The 18,072-nt window shown below is 37.8% G+C and overlaps 2 protein-coding genes across 5 annotated transcripts in view; both read left to right on the forward strand.

Moving 5' to 3' along the window:
- The window catches only part of LOC121318632 (leucine-rich repeat and calponin homology domain-containing protein 2-like), a 110,063-nt gene extending 103,039 nt beyond the window's left edge, over positions 1 to 7,024 (forward strand). For all 3 annotated transcript variants that reach the window (XM_041255519.1, XM_041255520.1, XM_041255521.1), the window contains 4 exons: positions 1,773 to 1,885; positions 2,147 to 2,284; positions 2,688 to 2,765; positions 2,958 to 7,024. In XM_041255519.1, the coding sequence (XP_041111453.1) occupies positions 1,773 to 1,885; positions 2,147 to 2,284; positions 2,688 to 2,765; positions 2,958 to 3,077 (449 nt within the window). In that variant the 3' untranslated portion in view covers positions 3,078 to 7,024. The remainder of the gene's footprint in view (positions 1 to 1,772; positions 1,886 to 2,146; positions 2,285 to 2,687; positions 2,766 to 2,957) is intronic.
- A 1,944-nt stretch (positions 7,025 to 8,968) lies between these two features.
- LOC121318633 (interleukin-13 receptor subunit alpha-2-like) overlaps positions 8,969 to 18,072 on the forward strand; it is a 113,056-nt gene continuing 103,952 nt past the window's right edge. The window contains exon 1 of one of the 2 annotated variants that reach the window (XM_041255523.1): positions 8,969 to 9,775. The gene's annotated coding sequence lies outside the window, so the exon portion shown is untranslated. The remainder of the gene's footprint in view (positions 9,776 to 18,072) is intronic. The other variant, XM_041255522.1, reaches the window with a different exon arrangement.

Here is an 18,072-nt window from a genome sequence, read left to right on the forward strand (position 1 = left end):
ACAAAATATCACAATACAAAGTATAACATTACAGAATGTCACATTACTGATAAGAGCAGTTGTTATAAAGTACAGTAAAATCAGTAGCAAATAAGATGCAATTCAAAAATATGGAAGCGACCAACTTGCTGTTAGAGTGGCGCCCAACGATTGGATTTGGTCCCAACACTTTTTGGCCTGGGAGCCATTGGCTCCTAAAGCAACAAGTTGGTCTGGAGCCCTGCTTTGTTATTAGATGAGTAGGTAAAAATCTACGACAGCTCATTGACTAGTATATTATACTGTAGTAGCAGTTAAAACTCAGAGAGTGTCTTTTAAAAGAAGCTTGCTATTGTTTAATGATATGTCTATAAGTTGAAATATGATAGTCGTAAAGTGGAATATAGGCCGAAGGGCTCTAAACTGCATGTTCATTACTTTCTATGGAACAGCCTTCAGGGAAAATATAGATAGGTTTTTGGTTTTAACTGGTAAAACACCCCTGATTTATTTTAAATAAATAAATAATTAAATTGGTGTGTAGCCAATAAACACCGGAAACCACTGAAAAAAAGTGTTAATGGTTCATCTATTCACCTTGACAACCCCTTTCCAATTAAAAAATAATTTCCTGGTGCAACTGGGCAATGTTCCTCCTTCCTGACTTACTGTCTGTAAGTGATTCGTTCTGAATACTTTTGCCCCCCCCCCCCCCCCCCCAACCTACTGAGTGATGACACATTCCTACATTTCGATTGGAGATTCTGCTTGCGATCCAGGCCTATGTTCAAGGGACTTCTTTGACTTCTCCTTTTTTAAATGTGAAGATAGACAGTCTTATAATTATGGTTGCCTTGCAAGAAACAGGTCTCCCTGATAAGGGAAAAACAAGAGAAATGAAAAACACACCTCAGAATTGCTTTCAGTGAACAGAAAAAAAAAAAAAAAGAAGAACTGCAACAAATTCATTCTTCATTTTCATTTGTCATGGTAATTGATCCAAACATTGATCAAGTGAAGGTAGATAACCCTGTGATTAGTAATGAGGATTTCCTATGTCCTGTGTTGTATATATTGGAGGTGTGCATGTGTGTTCTCACCAGAACATTGAAAATTGTGCTGGCTGCAGCATTTGTCTTCTGTTTTTGCCTGCCCGCATGCTTACTACTGTAAATGTATTGGCATTCCAAAGTAGACTTTCAATCCCAACAATCAGGTAAAGGTTTGACTATGCAAGACATCCCAAGTGAAAGGGGGGCCAATTGTTGTCCACTTATCACCATTGCAGATTGTCTGGGATATAAAAAGATATTCAGACCTGCATAACAGTTTAAATTATGTTTTTAGTTACTCAAAAAACACTACGTTTTTTGTAGTTGTATCAGTTTAGGCTGTAATTGTTGGAGAAATCCATAGGCAGTGTCTGAACATGTCAGTGTTTTATTCAGTGACGTTAATTAAGCACATCTGCTTTGTAGCTCTGAGTCACCAGTTCCAGGAATCTTTATTGTAGAGCAAATGTTGGGTGTTTCTTTTTTCAGTGTACTTTTAGGTAACCCAAGACTAGTCTTAAACCATATGGAGGGAAGCTTGACGATGCAGTGGTGCGCATTGTGACCCAACAAATGTTATATTAATGGGTCTTTTTTGATTGTGCAGTTTACTGTCTTTGAGATTCATTGCCTTTTCACATGTCAATTTTAGTTTTCTTCATTTTCAAATTTGGAACATTTGTTCCTGATTGTGAGTCACACAGTACATATTGAGCCTTTTCATTTGTTTTTATGTTCCAGCATTTGCCCGACCAAGCCGACATGACAGTAACTCTGCAGATCCCGGGTTCACCATGCGGAGGAAAATGGAACATCTAAGAGAAGAAATGGAGCAGATCCGCCAGCTTCGCCATGTACGTTTTACTTTTTGTGTTTTTGTTTTTTTGTTTTGTTTTTTTAAAGAAATTAAAAGGTATCTCAAGGCTCAGTAGCTCAAAAACATTTCTTAAACTTGATCAGCCTGTGAGGCTGTGCACATCTCATCAGTGCATATGTGTCTGTACTCCTGCACACATCTCCTCATTGCATGTCTATGTTCCTGCACACATCTCCTCCGCGCATGTGTGTCTGTGCTTCTGTGCACATCTCCTCAGTACATGTATTTGTTTCTACAGAACCTTGAGTCCAGGCTGAAAGTCATGCTACCAGATGATGTCGGTGTTGCTTTGATGGATGGCGTCGTCCTTTGTCATTTAGCTAATCACATTCGCCCTCGTTCCGTGGGCAGCATTCATGTGCCCTCCCCAGCAGTGGTAAGGACCTGATGCTAAAGTTTCAGGGGTTAGACAAACATTGTACTGTAGTTGACCCATGTCTCTCCCATGGTCAGTTCAGTAGGCTGGTTTACAGATTACAAACATTTACAGTACTCTGATTTGATGAATTTACTTTAACCGAACTACCTCCTGGTGACCTGTCGTTTGTGCAGGTCTCAGATGTTGTGTTGTAATATATTTCTGGAGGTCTTGACAGAAATAATTAGATTTTCTGTTATAATTGGTCTAGGGAACACCCCTGCCTGGTTCCAGTAGTTGGGCAATAGAGGATTTACTGTACCTAGTGCATCTGAAAGTCATTTTCAAATATTTAATTGAATTCTTAATTAGTATACCAAACTAAAATAATGTCTCACTTTTGTGTTTTTTATTTTTTCAGCCTAAATTAAGTATGGCGAAATGCCGAAGAAATGTTGAAAACTTCTTGGATGCATGTAAGAAGCTGGGTGTTCCACAGGTAATGCATCACGCTCTATATGGAATATTTCTGTGCTTCTGTTTCATTCTCAGCAAATAGACAGTAACTCCTGGAGCCTTTCAACAGTCAGCTAGAACTGCTGATAAAAGTAAAAGCTGGTGAATCACCAGAAACGTGACCACTTGTAGAGAAATGAGTTATTCCACTAATTCAATCTCTTACTTCTTCCAGGAAAAACTGTGTTTGCCTCACCATATTTTAGAAGAACGAGGAATGGTAAAAGTTGGCATAACGGTCCAAGCTCTTCTAGAACTGCCCGCATCACGACCGACACAACTGTCTGCTGTGTAGTGCAGCTCTGTTAAATATTACTTTCAGTCTTGTGTTAATTACTATTTGTGTACAAAACACTGTCTTTGCCAATATCTGAAAATATGATGCAAATACAATCCCAGATTTGATGCCTGAAAAGGAACATAACACACTTTCTGTCACTTTATTTTGCTTATTATTGTATGTGTGTTCCAAATGCAATTTTAAATTTATGGATAAACTATCCCATGGTTCTGATAATTACAAAAACTCAATGGTAATGAGTACATTAAAAAAAAAAAAAAAAGAATCGCGGAAAAATGTTTCAACAAAGTCTTCAACTGTTCAAGCAATGGTCAGTTACCAGATTTAATTTGATTAGCTAATATCCTGCTTAGATAAAGCACAGCTTACAGCATTCTCCACCTGTCAACAGTAAACAAGTCATTACCCTCCCAGAATAAGCAGTGCCATCCAGGGGTGATCTATCCTGACCAAATCAGCTCCTAAATATGAATCTCTCGGTAGTGTTAGCAGGAGAGTCAGGCTCACTAGATGCCCGCTGTCCAGAATATTATTTCAGATACGTGGGTTATATTTTTCCTTCAGCTTTCACCAACGAATGGTGAGACGTGCCAGCCTGTAATGAAAGGTATGCATTCATTCAGTGAGGACTGCCAATCCAGACGCTTTTTGTGTTTACACTTCAAGTGCTTGTGAAGTTGGTATTTTAGCATTTCCTTAGTTATTTATTTTTGCCAAATTGTCCACCACATGATGGTTGTTTCCAAGCTGTACTTTTGAAAATAGAGAAGTTGTTTTTTTTTGTTTGTTTTTTTTTCCTTTATCATGTTGCATACAGTTTTGGATAAAAAAAAATGTACATTGAAGTATTTGTATTTATTTAATGTAATTTGAAAACTCAAAGTTTTCTTTTAAGAACGGAGCATCAGATCTGCGGATGCCCTGTTCATTGTAGATTCATTGTAAAGAATGATTGGCATTGGTAACTGAGTTAACGTGTCCTAGCTTCTGCTGCCAGAGCCCTATATAACCTTTAGTTGCACAAATGAATATTGTATCTGGTAAAATAAGCTGTTTGAACAGAAAGTTTGTAAATATTACTGCTTTTTTCAATTTCCAAAAGTGAAATGAAGGATTTTCTGCTAAAATATAAACCTTTACCTGCATTTAAGGTAGATGAGCCTTTTACAAGGTGCTCAAAAACTAGAGGTCTTAAAAATACAGCCCTGAAACTGCACTGAGTCACTGATTCCATTACAAATCTTTATTTTCACTCTCTCTCATTTAGTAGTCCTTCCTCTCATTTCCTGTCTGGATTATTTATTATACTGAAAAGATTCATATGCGATTTAGCAAATGTGTTAATAATACCATGGTAATCGATTTTATATAACCCTAATAAGTAATCAGTACATCTTGTGGGCTATTGGGTCCTTATTTGTTTTGTGTTTTACTTCATCACTTTGAAAAACTGTTAAGCTGACCTTATATTGTTTTGTATTAGCTGTATAAGGGGGTGTATAGAAATGCATTGCAGTGGATAGGATGTATAGAACGCAAATCAGTGGATATGATGTAGAGAACTCACTGCAGTGTTTCACCTGCTTATGATACTAGCTGTTATGTGTTTGACCTGTCTTTTCAGTGTCACTTCCATATGCTTTATTGGGTCCTCAATGAAGTCCTGTGAAACTTGGAAATGTATTTTAGTTAAAATTCTTACTGTGTCATGTTCTGAAATACTATCTGAGGATATTTTGAAGTCCATGTTCATGTACTACCACACACCTGGACCCTTTTGTGCGAGCACTTGACACTAATTCATAGATAATCCAAATGGTACAGGTCAGGTTTCATCTGATTAGATACCTTCCGATAAGTCTGGGCATGGTGAACCATCATAAATATACTGTCACAAAGCTGTCTTTAGCATTCTACACCAAGCATTTCAGTGTTGATTTTAATATAGTCAATTCCTGTTAGTATGAATTTCAAGGGACCAGCAAAGAAAATAGTCTTATAAAGTGTCTAAAGCCAAATATATGCTGGCAGAAGTTACATTTACACTGGAATCACATTTTAGTATCAGAAATGTACATTTAAAAGTACTGTGCATTTTATAAAAAATATGGCTGTAACTGAACTTTTCGCATTCTGATCACAGGCATTTTCAAACCACAAAAGCAAGGCTTCCTTAACATCAGGGTATTGAGCAAATCGGAATCGCTGATGACATGCATCCACAGGTTTTTCTGTTCATAAGCCTGTACTGTTCTTGAATCCCAGTGTTTGTGGGAGTATTTTGTAATCTGCAGCAACATTTTTCTTTTTCTTGTAAGGTGGTGCATTATCCAGTGCTTTCAACACCTCCACTTTTGTCTGCAAGGATAGTGCATGTTTGGCAATTATGGCAACTTGAAATGCATCATGGGATCTCTAATCCCTAAACAGAACTAAAATACAGTACCTAAATACATTTCCAAATATCCTTTCCACTCAACTGTTCAAACTAGGGCGTTTAGTTGTATTCACATTTTTCTTTTCTGGGAGGGCTCCAAAATAATTTGCACTAACAGGAAATCTGTGTTAAGTGAATTCGTATTATAAGAAGTAATTTACAATAAGAGACTGCTAAATTTGGCCGGGACTCTAGAAAATTCTTACTATCAGGAAATTTGTCAAATCAGAGTTCATTTGAATGAGAAATGACAGTATAAATAACAAACATGGAATACAAGGAGCTCTTTGCTTATGTTTACGTTGAGAATTGTGATCACTTTCACACTCACACATACCATAAATACATTTGATACATTTATAGTTTTGTTATTGTGTCATTCTCAATAATATTTTCAACGAAAGACATTTAGAGTTGCAGACAAAAGTACTGGCACCCTACGCGTATTGTACCATAATTCAAGGTAACAGATTAAGGATAAGCATTTGGCAAACTATAAACGCTTTTCAATAAAATACATCATTTCTAGTAATCTAACAAATTATACTATAAAAAATCAAACAAGCTTATTTCAGTATGTTACAACTTATTGGTGAAATCTGGGCCCATTCTGTCTTGCATATTTCCTTCAGCTCAGAGAGATTGTATTGGACATCTTTGTTCAGATCAATCCAAAGCATTTCTATTGGATTGGGATCTGATGATTGTGAAAGTCATTCCAGAAATGTTTTTCTTTTCTTAAATTCCAGAGTTTACTTAGCCGTGTGCTTTGGGTTGTTGTCCTGTTGGAAGATACACTGTCTGCCAATCGGCCTACGAGCAGATGGAATCATTGTACTCTAGAATGTTTTGATACATGGCTGCATTCATTCGATCTTCAGTCACGTGAATGTCTGCAGTTCCTGAATTTTTTAACAAAGCACTGTGTATTTTGATCACACCTCCTCCATGTTTATTTTAGACTCATTGGAACAGAGAATTTTGTGAATGTTATTTAAGTGGTTTGCAGCAAGGTGTACGTCTACAGCTCGTCTGTGTTCAGGTGCCTTTGTACAGTCCTTTCATGCACTGTTTTGCCTGATGCTTCTAAATCAGTCCTTGGCTGTTAACCTTGGATGTTTTTAGCTGCTGTGATTATTCTCCTACCTGCTATACCAGTCATTTTCTTTGGACGTTGAGGTTCAGGTGGATTTGTTCCATGGGTATTCTTGATTATTGCTCTGATTGTGGATTTTGATGGTCCATATTTCTTTTGATACTGTTCTGAAGCCATTTCCTTTGTTGTAGTCTTGGTACGAGTGGTTTTCTCAAAAGTGAATCCAACTCCTTTTTCTTGACCATCATCTGCTGTGTTGCCAAAATGTTCTTTAACAGATGTTGGAAGTAGTGAGCTCTTTTTCCAGGTAGTAACTTTATAAAGCAGATTTGTTTACTGTGTAATGGTTTTCAATCAATGAGTGTATTTTTTAATTAGTTCTATTACGTTTTTACAGACTTAATGTAAAGGTGCCAATACCTTTGTCATAAACATATTTGAAATTGCTTGAGTGCTTTTGTTTTTTATAAAGATTGTTTTTTAAACTACCAGACATTGTGTATTTTGGTCTTCTGTCATAATAATCAGTGGCTAATGTTCACTAAATGCTTGTATTTGAATTGTCTTGTATTAAGTGCAGGGTGCCAATACATTAGTCTACGAAAGTTTGAATTTCTTCCACAAGAAACATGTAGCATTCAAGTGAATTTCAAGTTCCAGATTACAATTATTATTTAGTTTTAAAACTTAAAATGTAAGCGACTTTTGTTGATAAACATTTTAAATCATGTTTATATATTTAATTGCGCAATGACGTTTCTAAGAATGAGCATGTGTGTGTTTCTCGTATGCCTATTCAGCTTATTGCACATTTAAGTGTCTGCTGCTCGAATATTTGTCTACAGTTCCTTAAAGCATCCTAAAAAGATACAACTTATATTAAAAAATGTAAACTGTACTATACTGTACTGCCATAGAAAAACAAATATCTGTACACAGATGGGAATCTTCTATGGTATTTTTAAATAACTGCATTTATTTAACTACAGTTCAAACTACTTTGTGTTTAATATTGTAATTGTGTGTTTTTCCATTTTAGGTTTCATGATGTAAATATTGGGGCGTGGATCAAATATGTCTTCATGTTTTTGTTGTAATGTTACATTGTCATGACATAATGTATTTATATAGATCCTTGTAACAGTGTTTACCAAGGGTTAGACATTCCCACTGGAGCCTTTAGCCCCATTTTCTTCTGAAAATATTTTGGTTTGCTGAAGTTTATCTAAAGGGCATTTTCTTCTGTGCTGATGACAGTACAAAGTCAACACATTTAACTTTCATTATTTCTATTAACGTTCTGGCTTTACATCTTTGTCATCTTTGTCATGCGGAGGAGTTTCTGAACCAAACTGAACAGAATGGGGAGGTGCTTGTGTATGTGTATAGAACTGATAGGTTGCCTTTTGTAATTCACATAAACATTTTGTGTTCTGTAAAATTGCCCCACATTTTCTAGCACAACCTTGTAAAATAATGTAATCTTTGCTTTGTTTGAGAGTTATGCTGTTATTTGAGCTTCCAAATGTAAATGTCCCTTTTAAACAACAGAAGCCTTCTGGTGTCTGTGTATATAGTTTTGTTTTGTATGAAAATTGCATGCCAGTAACACATTTGACCAATCCTGACACTGTGTACATACCCTCTGTATAAAGTTCAGGATGTTTCTTAAAAGGTTCCATGGATAAGAAAAATAAAATGTTCTTTTCCAGTATGCCTGTTTGGCTTTGTTACTCATCCCCTTACCTCACCCTGAATCATGTTTCTTGGTATGCGGTTTTAGTGCTGGAAATTTATACAAGTCATGTAGAACATACAGTAAATAATAGACAAAGAATTACTCGCATGTAGCTGCTTTGTATGATCTTCATTCACTACGGGCACCAGACTGAACTCCTCCCCCAAACCACAATGAATCACCCGTTTTGGGTTTAGTGGACGTCCTCCGATCCCACGACCAAGCCAGCTTACTCTGTCACACCCAGGAACTCCAAAGTGGATGACAGTAAGCTACCAGCCTCTGGAGGACAAAGGCCAGCCCTACAGGTGTCCGCCTGAGCTCACTGGTTGCCTGGCAAGCAGTGTCTTCTGTAGCGCGATAAGGAGAAACAGTCCCTGCTGGTTTTGCTTTCCTAGTATTGCTCTGTTTCTGGTTTGTTTATAAAATGTCCTCCTGCCGTCATCTTGTTTATTTTGTTGTGCCCTTTTCCAGACACAATCTTGGCACCAACCTCAAAAAGTGAATCTCTTTTGAACATTTATTTTATTTGAAAAATGAATTGCTTCTAGAGGCTTTTATTAGATTATTTTCTTTGCTTCGCTTTGATTGGTAGCAGTGGGTGTTTTGGCAGCTTTTCCTTTTAGTTCATACATCACTAAAAATGAACAGACTATCTCACCTTTTAATCTTTTTTGTGTGCTTTTTTTTTAGCTTTACGTTTTTGTAAATCAGTCCCTGATTGTCCCAAATACCCCCAGCTCCCTACTAATGGAGCTTTGAGGATCCAGTCAAACACAGCTTCCATCTTTCACTATCTTACGGAATGTATTTTGAATTCAGGCCATTTCCATCTGATAAAAACTAACGCAAGCCAAGTGATAAAACTTTTAAAAATGTCAGATGGTTGTACCACACTTTTATCATATGGAAAACACAAGAACCCATTTCTACCTACTCTTTGCATGTTTAAACTGTGCATTGTACATGATATTAGATGTGGTTTACCTATTGATAAACCCGGACAACAACCACATTCACAGTATAGAGTCTCTTCTCTGACCCACCTATTTAAATAATGGCACTTATATGCTTTTTTTAAAAGTACCGAATAAAAAAAAAAAAAAAAAAAATCTGATCAAATGCCAACACTAAATAATGGTATCTTTATTGCAGAAGTTTGTTTAAAAGCCTCTGTAAAGGATAGTGGCAATATCATTTCAATTTAATCCTAGGGCCAGTTCCTTTTAAAGTTTTTCGGCAATAAATACCATGGCTGAAAAATGACTTCCTAGAGTCAACCAGCAGGGTGTGTGATGACATGATTGTATAAATGCTTTGCTGACATTGTAATCACTTCCATGGAACTGGAAAGCTGTTAGTGAAATACTCCCGAGCTGAGCCCTCTGAATCACTTGCTGCCTTTGAGCACTCTGTACAAGGTAAGTTCATTCTTTGGTGATGTTGACTACTTTACAAAAAACAACACAACAAACTGCATTTAGCAAAAAAATTGGTCTTTATTTTAAGATCAGCATAGTGTCTTTATCCCCTGTTTTAAGGGTTGTATTGCTTACTATTTTAATAAGTAAGATAGTAAAAAGCTAGTTTACTCAAAATACACTTCATTGTATTGCTAAAATTGTTCTACATACACTTCATTGTATTGCTGGAAGTGTATTGGCGGGTTATTTGCTAATAATGCTTTATTTTGTAACATTTGATTGGTATTTAGCTTTTTCACATAACCTTTGTTAAATGTATGTATATCATAACACTATCTTGTTACTGTGTGTATAAAGTAATACAAAAAAGATACTGCTATGGGTTTGTGTCAATGTCCCTAGAGAAACAGTAGTACAGTTCTTAACAGGCACTTTAAACTTTTATTTTCATCTGGTGGTATCTTAAGAAATGTTGCCTCATTGCTGTTTTAAACATTACAATCTTTGAATGACACATTTTGATGATGAAAGCTGTACTATCCAGCTAGCAGAGTTGCCCAGTGATAGTTCTAAGGGTTCATTTGTATGATGCTTCACAATTAGCTGTGGAAGGGAAGTTTGGATTAGTGCATTACTTTAAGGGAACTTGTGTTTTGGCTTTTATTTATTGATTTAATTTTTATTTATTTGAGGTTTAAATCAGTGAAAATAATATCCCAGTCAGGGGTAATAACAGTATTCTGGGACGGTCGGAAAAACAGCTCACCTGCTTGTATTCTTTGTGAATGCAAACCATGTGAAGCCTGTGACGTTTACTTCATCGGTACTTGCATTCAGTATGTTAATTAATGCAATATGCAGTACTCTAATTTAAAATTTCTGATTAGAGGTCAATCTGGAATAGCCAGGCCCAGAATGCAAATCAATCTGGAATAGCCAGGTCCAGATTGTAGGTCAGTCTGGAATAGCCAGGTCCAGATTGCAGATCAATGTGGAATAGCCAGGTCCAGATTGCAGGTCAGATTGCAGGATTGTGTGTGCATGGTTCATGTTGTGTAAAATATGGTTCATATTGTGTAAAATGAAGGCATCTGAACATAGTCAGACTCTTCAGTAATGTAGGCTGTGTTTAATTGTCACGCTTAACTTTTCAATCAGGTTCCTTTGAAAAAGCAGTAACATGAAAATAGTGCACAAGTTGGTATAAGAATGAGTTCTTTATTACTGTGTATGTAGTGTGTGTACCAATGGCAGTGGAGCCTTTTCTAAAAAAATAAATAAATAAATAAATAAAAGTAATATTTGGAGAATCAACTTAAACCGCAACTAAACACTGTGTGCCAGGATGCCATCAAGGATTTAAAAAAAAATCTTGTAGTAACAGTCTTTGATAGAGGTTAATGTAAAGCATGTGACTTTACCTTACGGCAAGTGTTACTAATGCTGCTACAGGGTCAATCACAAATCTGCACAGTAATAACATATTCCTATATGTTACTGTAAAGCATTCACTGAACTGATACATACATATTGTATGTAAAATACATGGAAATCAAGCATGGACTGGAATTAGCTGCATAAAACAAATTGGGTTATATCACACATCATCATACTGTTTATTTTAAAATAAGTATCTTAATTTATTGAAAAAAGTTACATTTTCAAAAACATTGGTAACCTAAGTTTTTACAGACAGATAGATTGACAGACAGACAAACATCCATATAGTCTCAGACAAAAATATTTTGGGAGATAAAAAAAAAAAAAATAGAAAACCCCACAAAAAGTGATTTCTGTAATTTCTAAGGGTTCTATTGAAAGATATACAGTGCCTTGTAAAAGTATTCAGACACTCTCACAGTTTACAGTAATGTAATTTGTTTTTATTATAAAGCTGAATCTCTGATTTAATTTATATCTTTAAATAGAAAATTCAGAAATTATAGAAATCACTTTCTTTATGGTTTTTCTCATTTTTTTTTTTTTTTATTAACTGCCCAAATACTTTAGCCTGTAACTGTGTATAAATGCAAGGTGATAAGAAAATAAGTTTACCACATCAATGATGTGGTGCATTAATGTGGTAAACTTACTTTCTAATCACCCTGTGTGTGTGTGTGTGTGTGTGTGTGTGTATACAGTGCCTATAGAAAAGAAGGTGTATGGCACCAACAAGATCCTGCCTAGATCATGCCATCTCTCCAAACTGGATGACCGAGTAAGAAAGAGACTGATCAGAGAGGCTGCCAGAGGCCAATTGCAACTTTGCAAGAGCCACAGGCTTTTATGGCCAAGACTGGTCAAAGTGACAACAATATCCCAAGCACTCCACAAATCTGGCCTGTATGGTAGGGTGGCAAGAAGGAAGCCCACCTTTGAGTTCCATTAGAAGTATGCAAAAAAGCACTCAGGAGATTTTGTAGCCATATGACAAGAAGTTTTGTGGTCTAACGAAACTAAAATGGAACTTTTGGCCTAAATGCAAAGCATTATGTTTGGTGCAAACCCAACACAGCGCATCACCCAAAGAACACCATCCCTACTGTGAAGCATGGTGGTGGCAGCATCACGTTATAGGGATGTTTCTCATCGACAGGGACTGGGGCACTTGTCAGGATAGAAGGGAAAATGAATAGAGCAAAATACAGAAAAGTCCTTGAGAAAAACTTGTTGCCCTCTGCAAGAAAGCTGAAAGTGGGACAGAAGTTCACCTTTTAGCATGACAATTATCCAAAGCTAGACTGGAGTGGCTAAGGAACAAAAAGGTAAATGTCCCTGAGTGGCCCAGACAGAACCCCGACCTAAATCCAATCGAAAATTTCTGGCATGACTTGAAGATTGCTGTCCATCAATGCTGCCCAAGGAACTTGACAGAGCTTCTACAGTTTTGTAAAGAAGAATGATAAAATATTGCCAAATCTAAGTGTGTAAAGTTGGTAGAGACATATGCCAACAGATACATAGCTGTAATTGCTGCCAAAGGTGCTTTCAAAAAGTATTAACTCAGGGGGGTGGAGACTTATCCAAGTATGAACTTTCAGTTTTGTATTTTTAATATATCATTTTTTCCTCAATAAAAACTTTTTTCCATTAACTATGGAGTATGGTGTGTAGATAAGTGAAAAAAAAAATCATCATTTAAATGCATGAAACTCTGAGGCACTGACACAACATGTGAAAAAAGGTTCAAGGGTGTGTAGATTTTCTTTAGACACTGTGTGTGTGTGTTTATAGATATATGTGTACAACAGCTATTCTTTTGTCTTGCACTACTTTAGATAAAAACAAGAAGATTACCAAGAGGTAGCTCAGTGGGCAAGTAGCCAACCCCATCTTTTATTGCTCCAATTGTGTTTAATTCAATTAATCAGCAGTCTAGAGCAATTCAAGGGTTATTTAAGGTCTCCCTGTGCAGAATTATAACAGGATGTTTTTCTGTCCAGTAAAAGATTCTTAACTTCAAATCAATTCATTTTACAAAAAGTCTATAACTACTGTAATTATGATGAGTATTTTTATATGAAAGCATTTTTTTTTTTTAAAGTGGGAGTTGATGCTATGACATGACAGACCTATATACTAAGGATGTATTGATTGACCTAAATGGAGAGCTCAGATTTTCGCGATTTATCTGCCACATTCGGGAGATATTCACATCAATTTCACAAGTCTGTTTCGAAATTGCTTGGTGTACTTTTGACTATCGTGGGGAAGCACTGATGTAGAGTTACAGAGTTTGACCCATACGTTCTACCTGACTCTGGCATGTATGTTATGAAATGGAACTGTGGAGCTAGGCTGTGTACAGGTGCTTGTGTTGTTTGTGCTGAAGTTGTACGGTAAGCAGCTTTTTACATACTTAGAATCTTGCCATTTTGACTGAGAAATTTGTTCCAACTTTTTAACGTATTAATAATTAAATATGGCATTTGAACATAAATATAACATTGGTAGTTAAAGTACATTTAATAAATATTACCACAGTTATTTTTTTTTTTTTCAGTCAGACTCTTGTTGCTGTAATAGTAAGTAAAGCACCTGAAGACACTTAATACCTGTCATAATGTTTAATTATAGATAACACTTGGCTCATTGCTGGCATTTACAGTAACAATAAAAATATGAAACAATTTAGTAAGTCAGGCAATGTCATGTGAGAGTAATCCTATGTACAGTACTCCACAAATTAAGTTTAGCTTTTCACTGGCATTATAGGGTAGGGTGGGGCAAGACTCCCCCTTAAGGAAGATTTGTCATAGCAATGTATTATTATGTATAACAGAGATGCAAGAGGTTACAGTAATAGTGGGAATAATTGTCTATCTTACTGTATAACATTTTAATTGTCAGATGTTGGTCTCTTGTTGCAAATGACAAAAACTTTTTTTTTTTTTTTTTTCCCCCAGAAGTGGGCATTTTGCCTTGTTCTGGGGCAAATGGCCCGTGTGTAGACGTATTGCCCCAGTCTTTGCTTTTAAGGTTAAGTTTGATTATTCAATTTATTTTTCATATCTCAAGGAATTATTTTGCATTCACACACATATGCACAAATTCATATAAAAAAAATAATAATAATTGAATGCTAAAACACTTCTAAGGACAAGAGCAATAAGCAAACAATATAAAAAGAGCTGATGCCCAATTATGCTCGATTAATGCTTGGCTGATGACAAATCTATCTCGCACCCTGGACAACAAAAATAAAGGGGTGCATTTCTCATGTGCCCATTTCTGGCACTATTGGCACTGTAGCTAAACTTCCTGTGACTTATTGTTCGCAAAGTGTTCTGCACATATATTAGGCAAGGCCATGCCTGCTCTTCAGAATCTCTGCTTGTTTTCAGTGAAGCAGAATCTTCGAATCTCTGCTTGTTTTCAGTAAAGCACAATCTTCTTGCATTATTTAGAAGTATAAATACAAACATTAATACAAGTCACAATACTCACACTTTTGAAGGTTTTTGTTTTATTTCTCTTTTTAAAAAAAAAAGGCCATTGTTCAATTATATGACGAGTTAAAAACTGCAGACTGCTGAATTAAAGGTACAACAATTCTGCTTCCCTTAAAATGTATGTGTTTAAATATATATAAATGTAGTTACAAATAAAAGAACAGATGGGAATCACAGTGCGCGCTGTGCCTCTATTGCAAAATAAGAATAAGTAGTAGTTCCCTTTCAATTCGATGGCCACCAAAACATGGTTATGGTATATACGCGTGCCTATTGGTAGGTGTCACTGAGCTCTTTCTATCAAAGCTGCCGATAGGCCCCCTCCCCTCGGTCCCGCCTACCGAGGGTACATAACCGTCATGCAGGGGAGGCTCACCCTCTTTTTGCTTCTCCAGATTGGTAAGGTAAGACCTCTCTGTGTTGCATTGAGCCCTTTTTCTTCTAAAAAGCGCTGCTTAAGCTATTGCTAGTGTCACGCTGCTTCTCTCTGTCTGTCTGTCTTAGTATGGCAAGTGTTATTGTTAAGAACTGTGTGTTTTTCAACCTTTCTTACTTGGGAGAGCGCTGTTACTCCATGGGGCTGCGCTTGCCTTGTCCTCGCTATTGAGTTAGCCCACCAAGCTCTCCCCCATCTGTACTATAATATCTGACTGTTTTTGTATTTATAAACTGTTTTGTATTACTGTGTTGTGAAAGCCAATCAATCCCACCGTGGCTTCGGCACTGTCTCCCTGTTGTATGCTACGCGCTGCCCAGGTGTGTGACCACGTGGTCAGGGTAGGCACCGTTGCATAGCTGCCCTGGTGTTTTTTAATACCACGGTGTGTAAGACTCAGTCCATGTTACTTTGGTACCACGGTGCTATTGACTCGTTTTACCGATACAGGCTATACAGGCTAGCATACCGGTGCTGCACGGTATTCGGTGCAGGTGACGCGGTGCTTGGTGCAAGCGGTGCACGTTATACTTGGTGCTGCACGAGATCTCTGTACGCCTAAGTGGAAATGGTTTCAAGATTGGTGCTGTACTAACGGTCATGATCCAATCTCCTGTCCCATGCCTGTCATCTTGCATTTTCTGCAAGATCTGCTTGAAGCTGGTAGATCACCTTCCACACTGAAGGTACACCTAGCTGCTATCTCTGCTTGCCATGCCCCCATTGAGTCGGGGTCCCCGGGCTCACATTTTCTGGCTACTCAGTTTCTCCTAGTCGCTCTGCAATTGTGCTCTCCTAGGAGGGCTACTTTCCCCGAATGGAACCTTGAGATTGTACTGGAGGCTCTCACACAGGCCCTGTTTGAGCCTATATACTTCTTTGAGTTGAAGCACCTGTCCATGAAGACAGCCTTCCTCTTGGCTATCACCTCCGCAAAGCGGGTTAGTGAGCTGCAGGCGCTGTCTGTGCATAGCTCCTGCATGAGTATTTGGGATGATGGTAGCAGAGTGTCACTGCGTGCAAACCCTGCTTTTCTCCCCAAGGTGGTTACAGCCTTCCACATGAATCAGTCTGTGGAACTGGAGTCCTTTCATCCTCCACCGTTTGCTTCGGAGGAGGATAGGAAGTTGAACCTTCTCTGCCTGGTACGGGCATTGAGATGTTATGTGGATAGGACGAGAGCGCTGCGTCAGTCTGACCAGCTCTTCGTCTGCCATGGAACACGAACCCTAGGACACCCTCTTTCACGGTGTCTCCATGGCTGGGCTACCCCGCATTCTTTTTCCAGGTTCTATCGTCTGAATGTGATAGATCCCTCATTGGCCTCTGTGGGCACTAGGGTCCTTGAGGTTGCATGCTCGCACCACTGACCTTGGTCAGGCGGGGCTATGGCGTCCCTCATATGCTGCCGTTCTTTTCTCCCTCGTGACGGCTCTGGTACACGTTTTCCCATAAGGATGTTTTGGTGGCCATCTTTGAATTGAAAGGGAACGTTGGTTCCCTGAAAGAGAAGATGGCCACCAACAGTGAGGTCGTGTCGGTCGACATCACGGTTTACATCGCGAAAAGATAGTGAGCCTCCCCTGCATGACGATTATGAACCTTCGACAGGCGGGACCAAGGGGGTCACCAAGGGGAGGGGGCCTATCGGCAGCTTTGATAGAAAGAGCTCAGTGACACCTACCAATAGGCAGGAGTATATCCCATAACGATGTTTTGGTGGCCATCTTCTCTTTCAGGGAACAGGTTTATGGTAGGTAAACTAACGTTTTCAGTGTTGACAGGTGAAACACCTTATATCTCTGTTTCGAGGAGTGTGGAGAGCTGTGCAGACCTACCTCGAATGTATCCAGAGTAGCGTGATCAATAGAAGTACCTGATTGTCTGGCATATGTGCTATAGAATGGAACTAGGCTGTGTATGGTCTGAAACATTTGACTACTAAAATGAAAAGTGTTCATTCTTTGTACCCACAATCTCTGTCTGGACTCTCTATTTTGCCTTCTGGCCTAGATTAACATCAAACCAGCTACATTTTTACAACAGGGTGGAAACTTCCTTTGTGGACCTGTTAGTTTAATTAGTTTACAGTCTGTGTGTAAGTCAAGTCAAACCCTGAAGCAATTTGTATTTTCCTGGAAACGAATAATGTGGTTTCCAACTCTATTCTCAGTTGCATTCCAGTGGTTCTGTCAATCAAGTGTTACTATTCTAGTTAATCAGCTTCATCTTATCTTGAAATTTAAAATTCTAAGGTAAAACCAAGGTCTTTCTGCAGCTGGAACACTGGGAATCCTATTCATAGAACCTGAAGATTGATTGTCAAAAGTAATACTATAGACTTTTAAGTTATTGGATGAATGCTGAAATTCTTTGAGGGTTTTAAACTAACAGTTTCGGTGATTGTGTGTACCTCTAATTTAAAAGTCTTCCCTTCTTGATCTCCAGCAGATGCATGTGCACATAAACGTGATTACAGAACATGTTCTAATTGGGCTCTGGCACATAAACGTGATTACAGAACATGTTCAAATTGGGTTCTGGCACATAAGCATGATTACAGAACATGTTCTAATTGGGTTCTGGCACAAAAGTGATTACAGAACATGTTCTAATTGGGCTCTGACACATGAAGTAGCTGATCGGAATGTCAGTTTCCTAATGTTGTTGAATCCAACTTAGGCACTTCACAACAGTTGTGGTCCCAAAAAATAGAATTTATTTTGCTAAAAAATAAAGATATATATTTAGATTTACTTTTCATTTTTAACAAGGCACCTTCATAAGCGCTCATACAGATTGACCAATCACCTGTTTGTACCTGGTTACTGAGCAACTACAGTACTGTGTGCTGAGAAACTGACACTGACAGCATCAGATGGGATGAGAGGAAAAAAATTCTCTCA

The sequence above is a fragment of the Polyodon spathula genome, chromosome 7, assembly GCF_017654505.1.
Source record: "Polyodon spathula isolate WHYD16114869_AA chromosome 7, ASM1765450v1, whole genome shotgun sequence".
Taxonomy (NCBI): Eukaryota; Metazoa; Chordata; class Actinopteri; order Acipenseriformes; family Polyodontidae; genus Polyodon; species Polyodon spathula.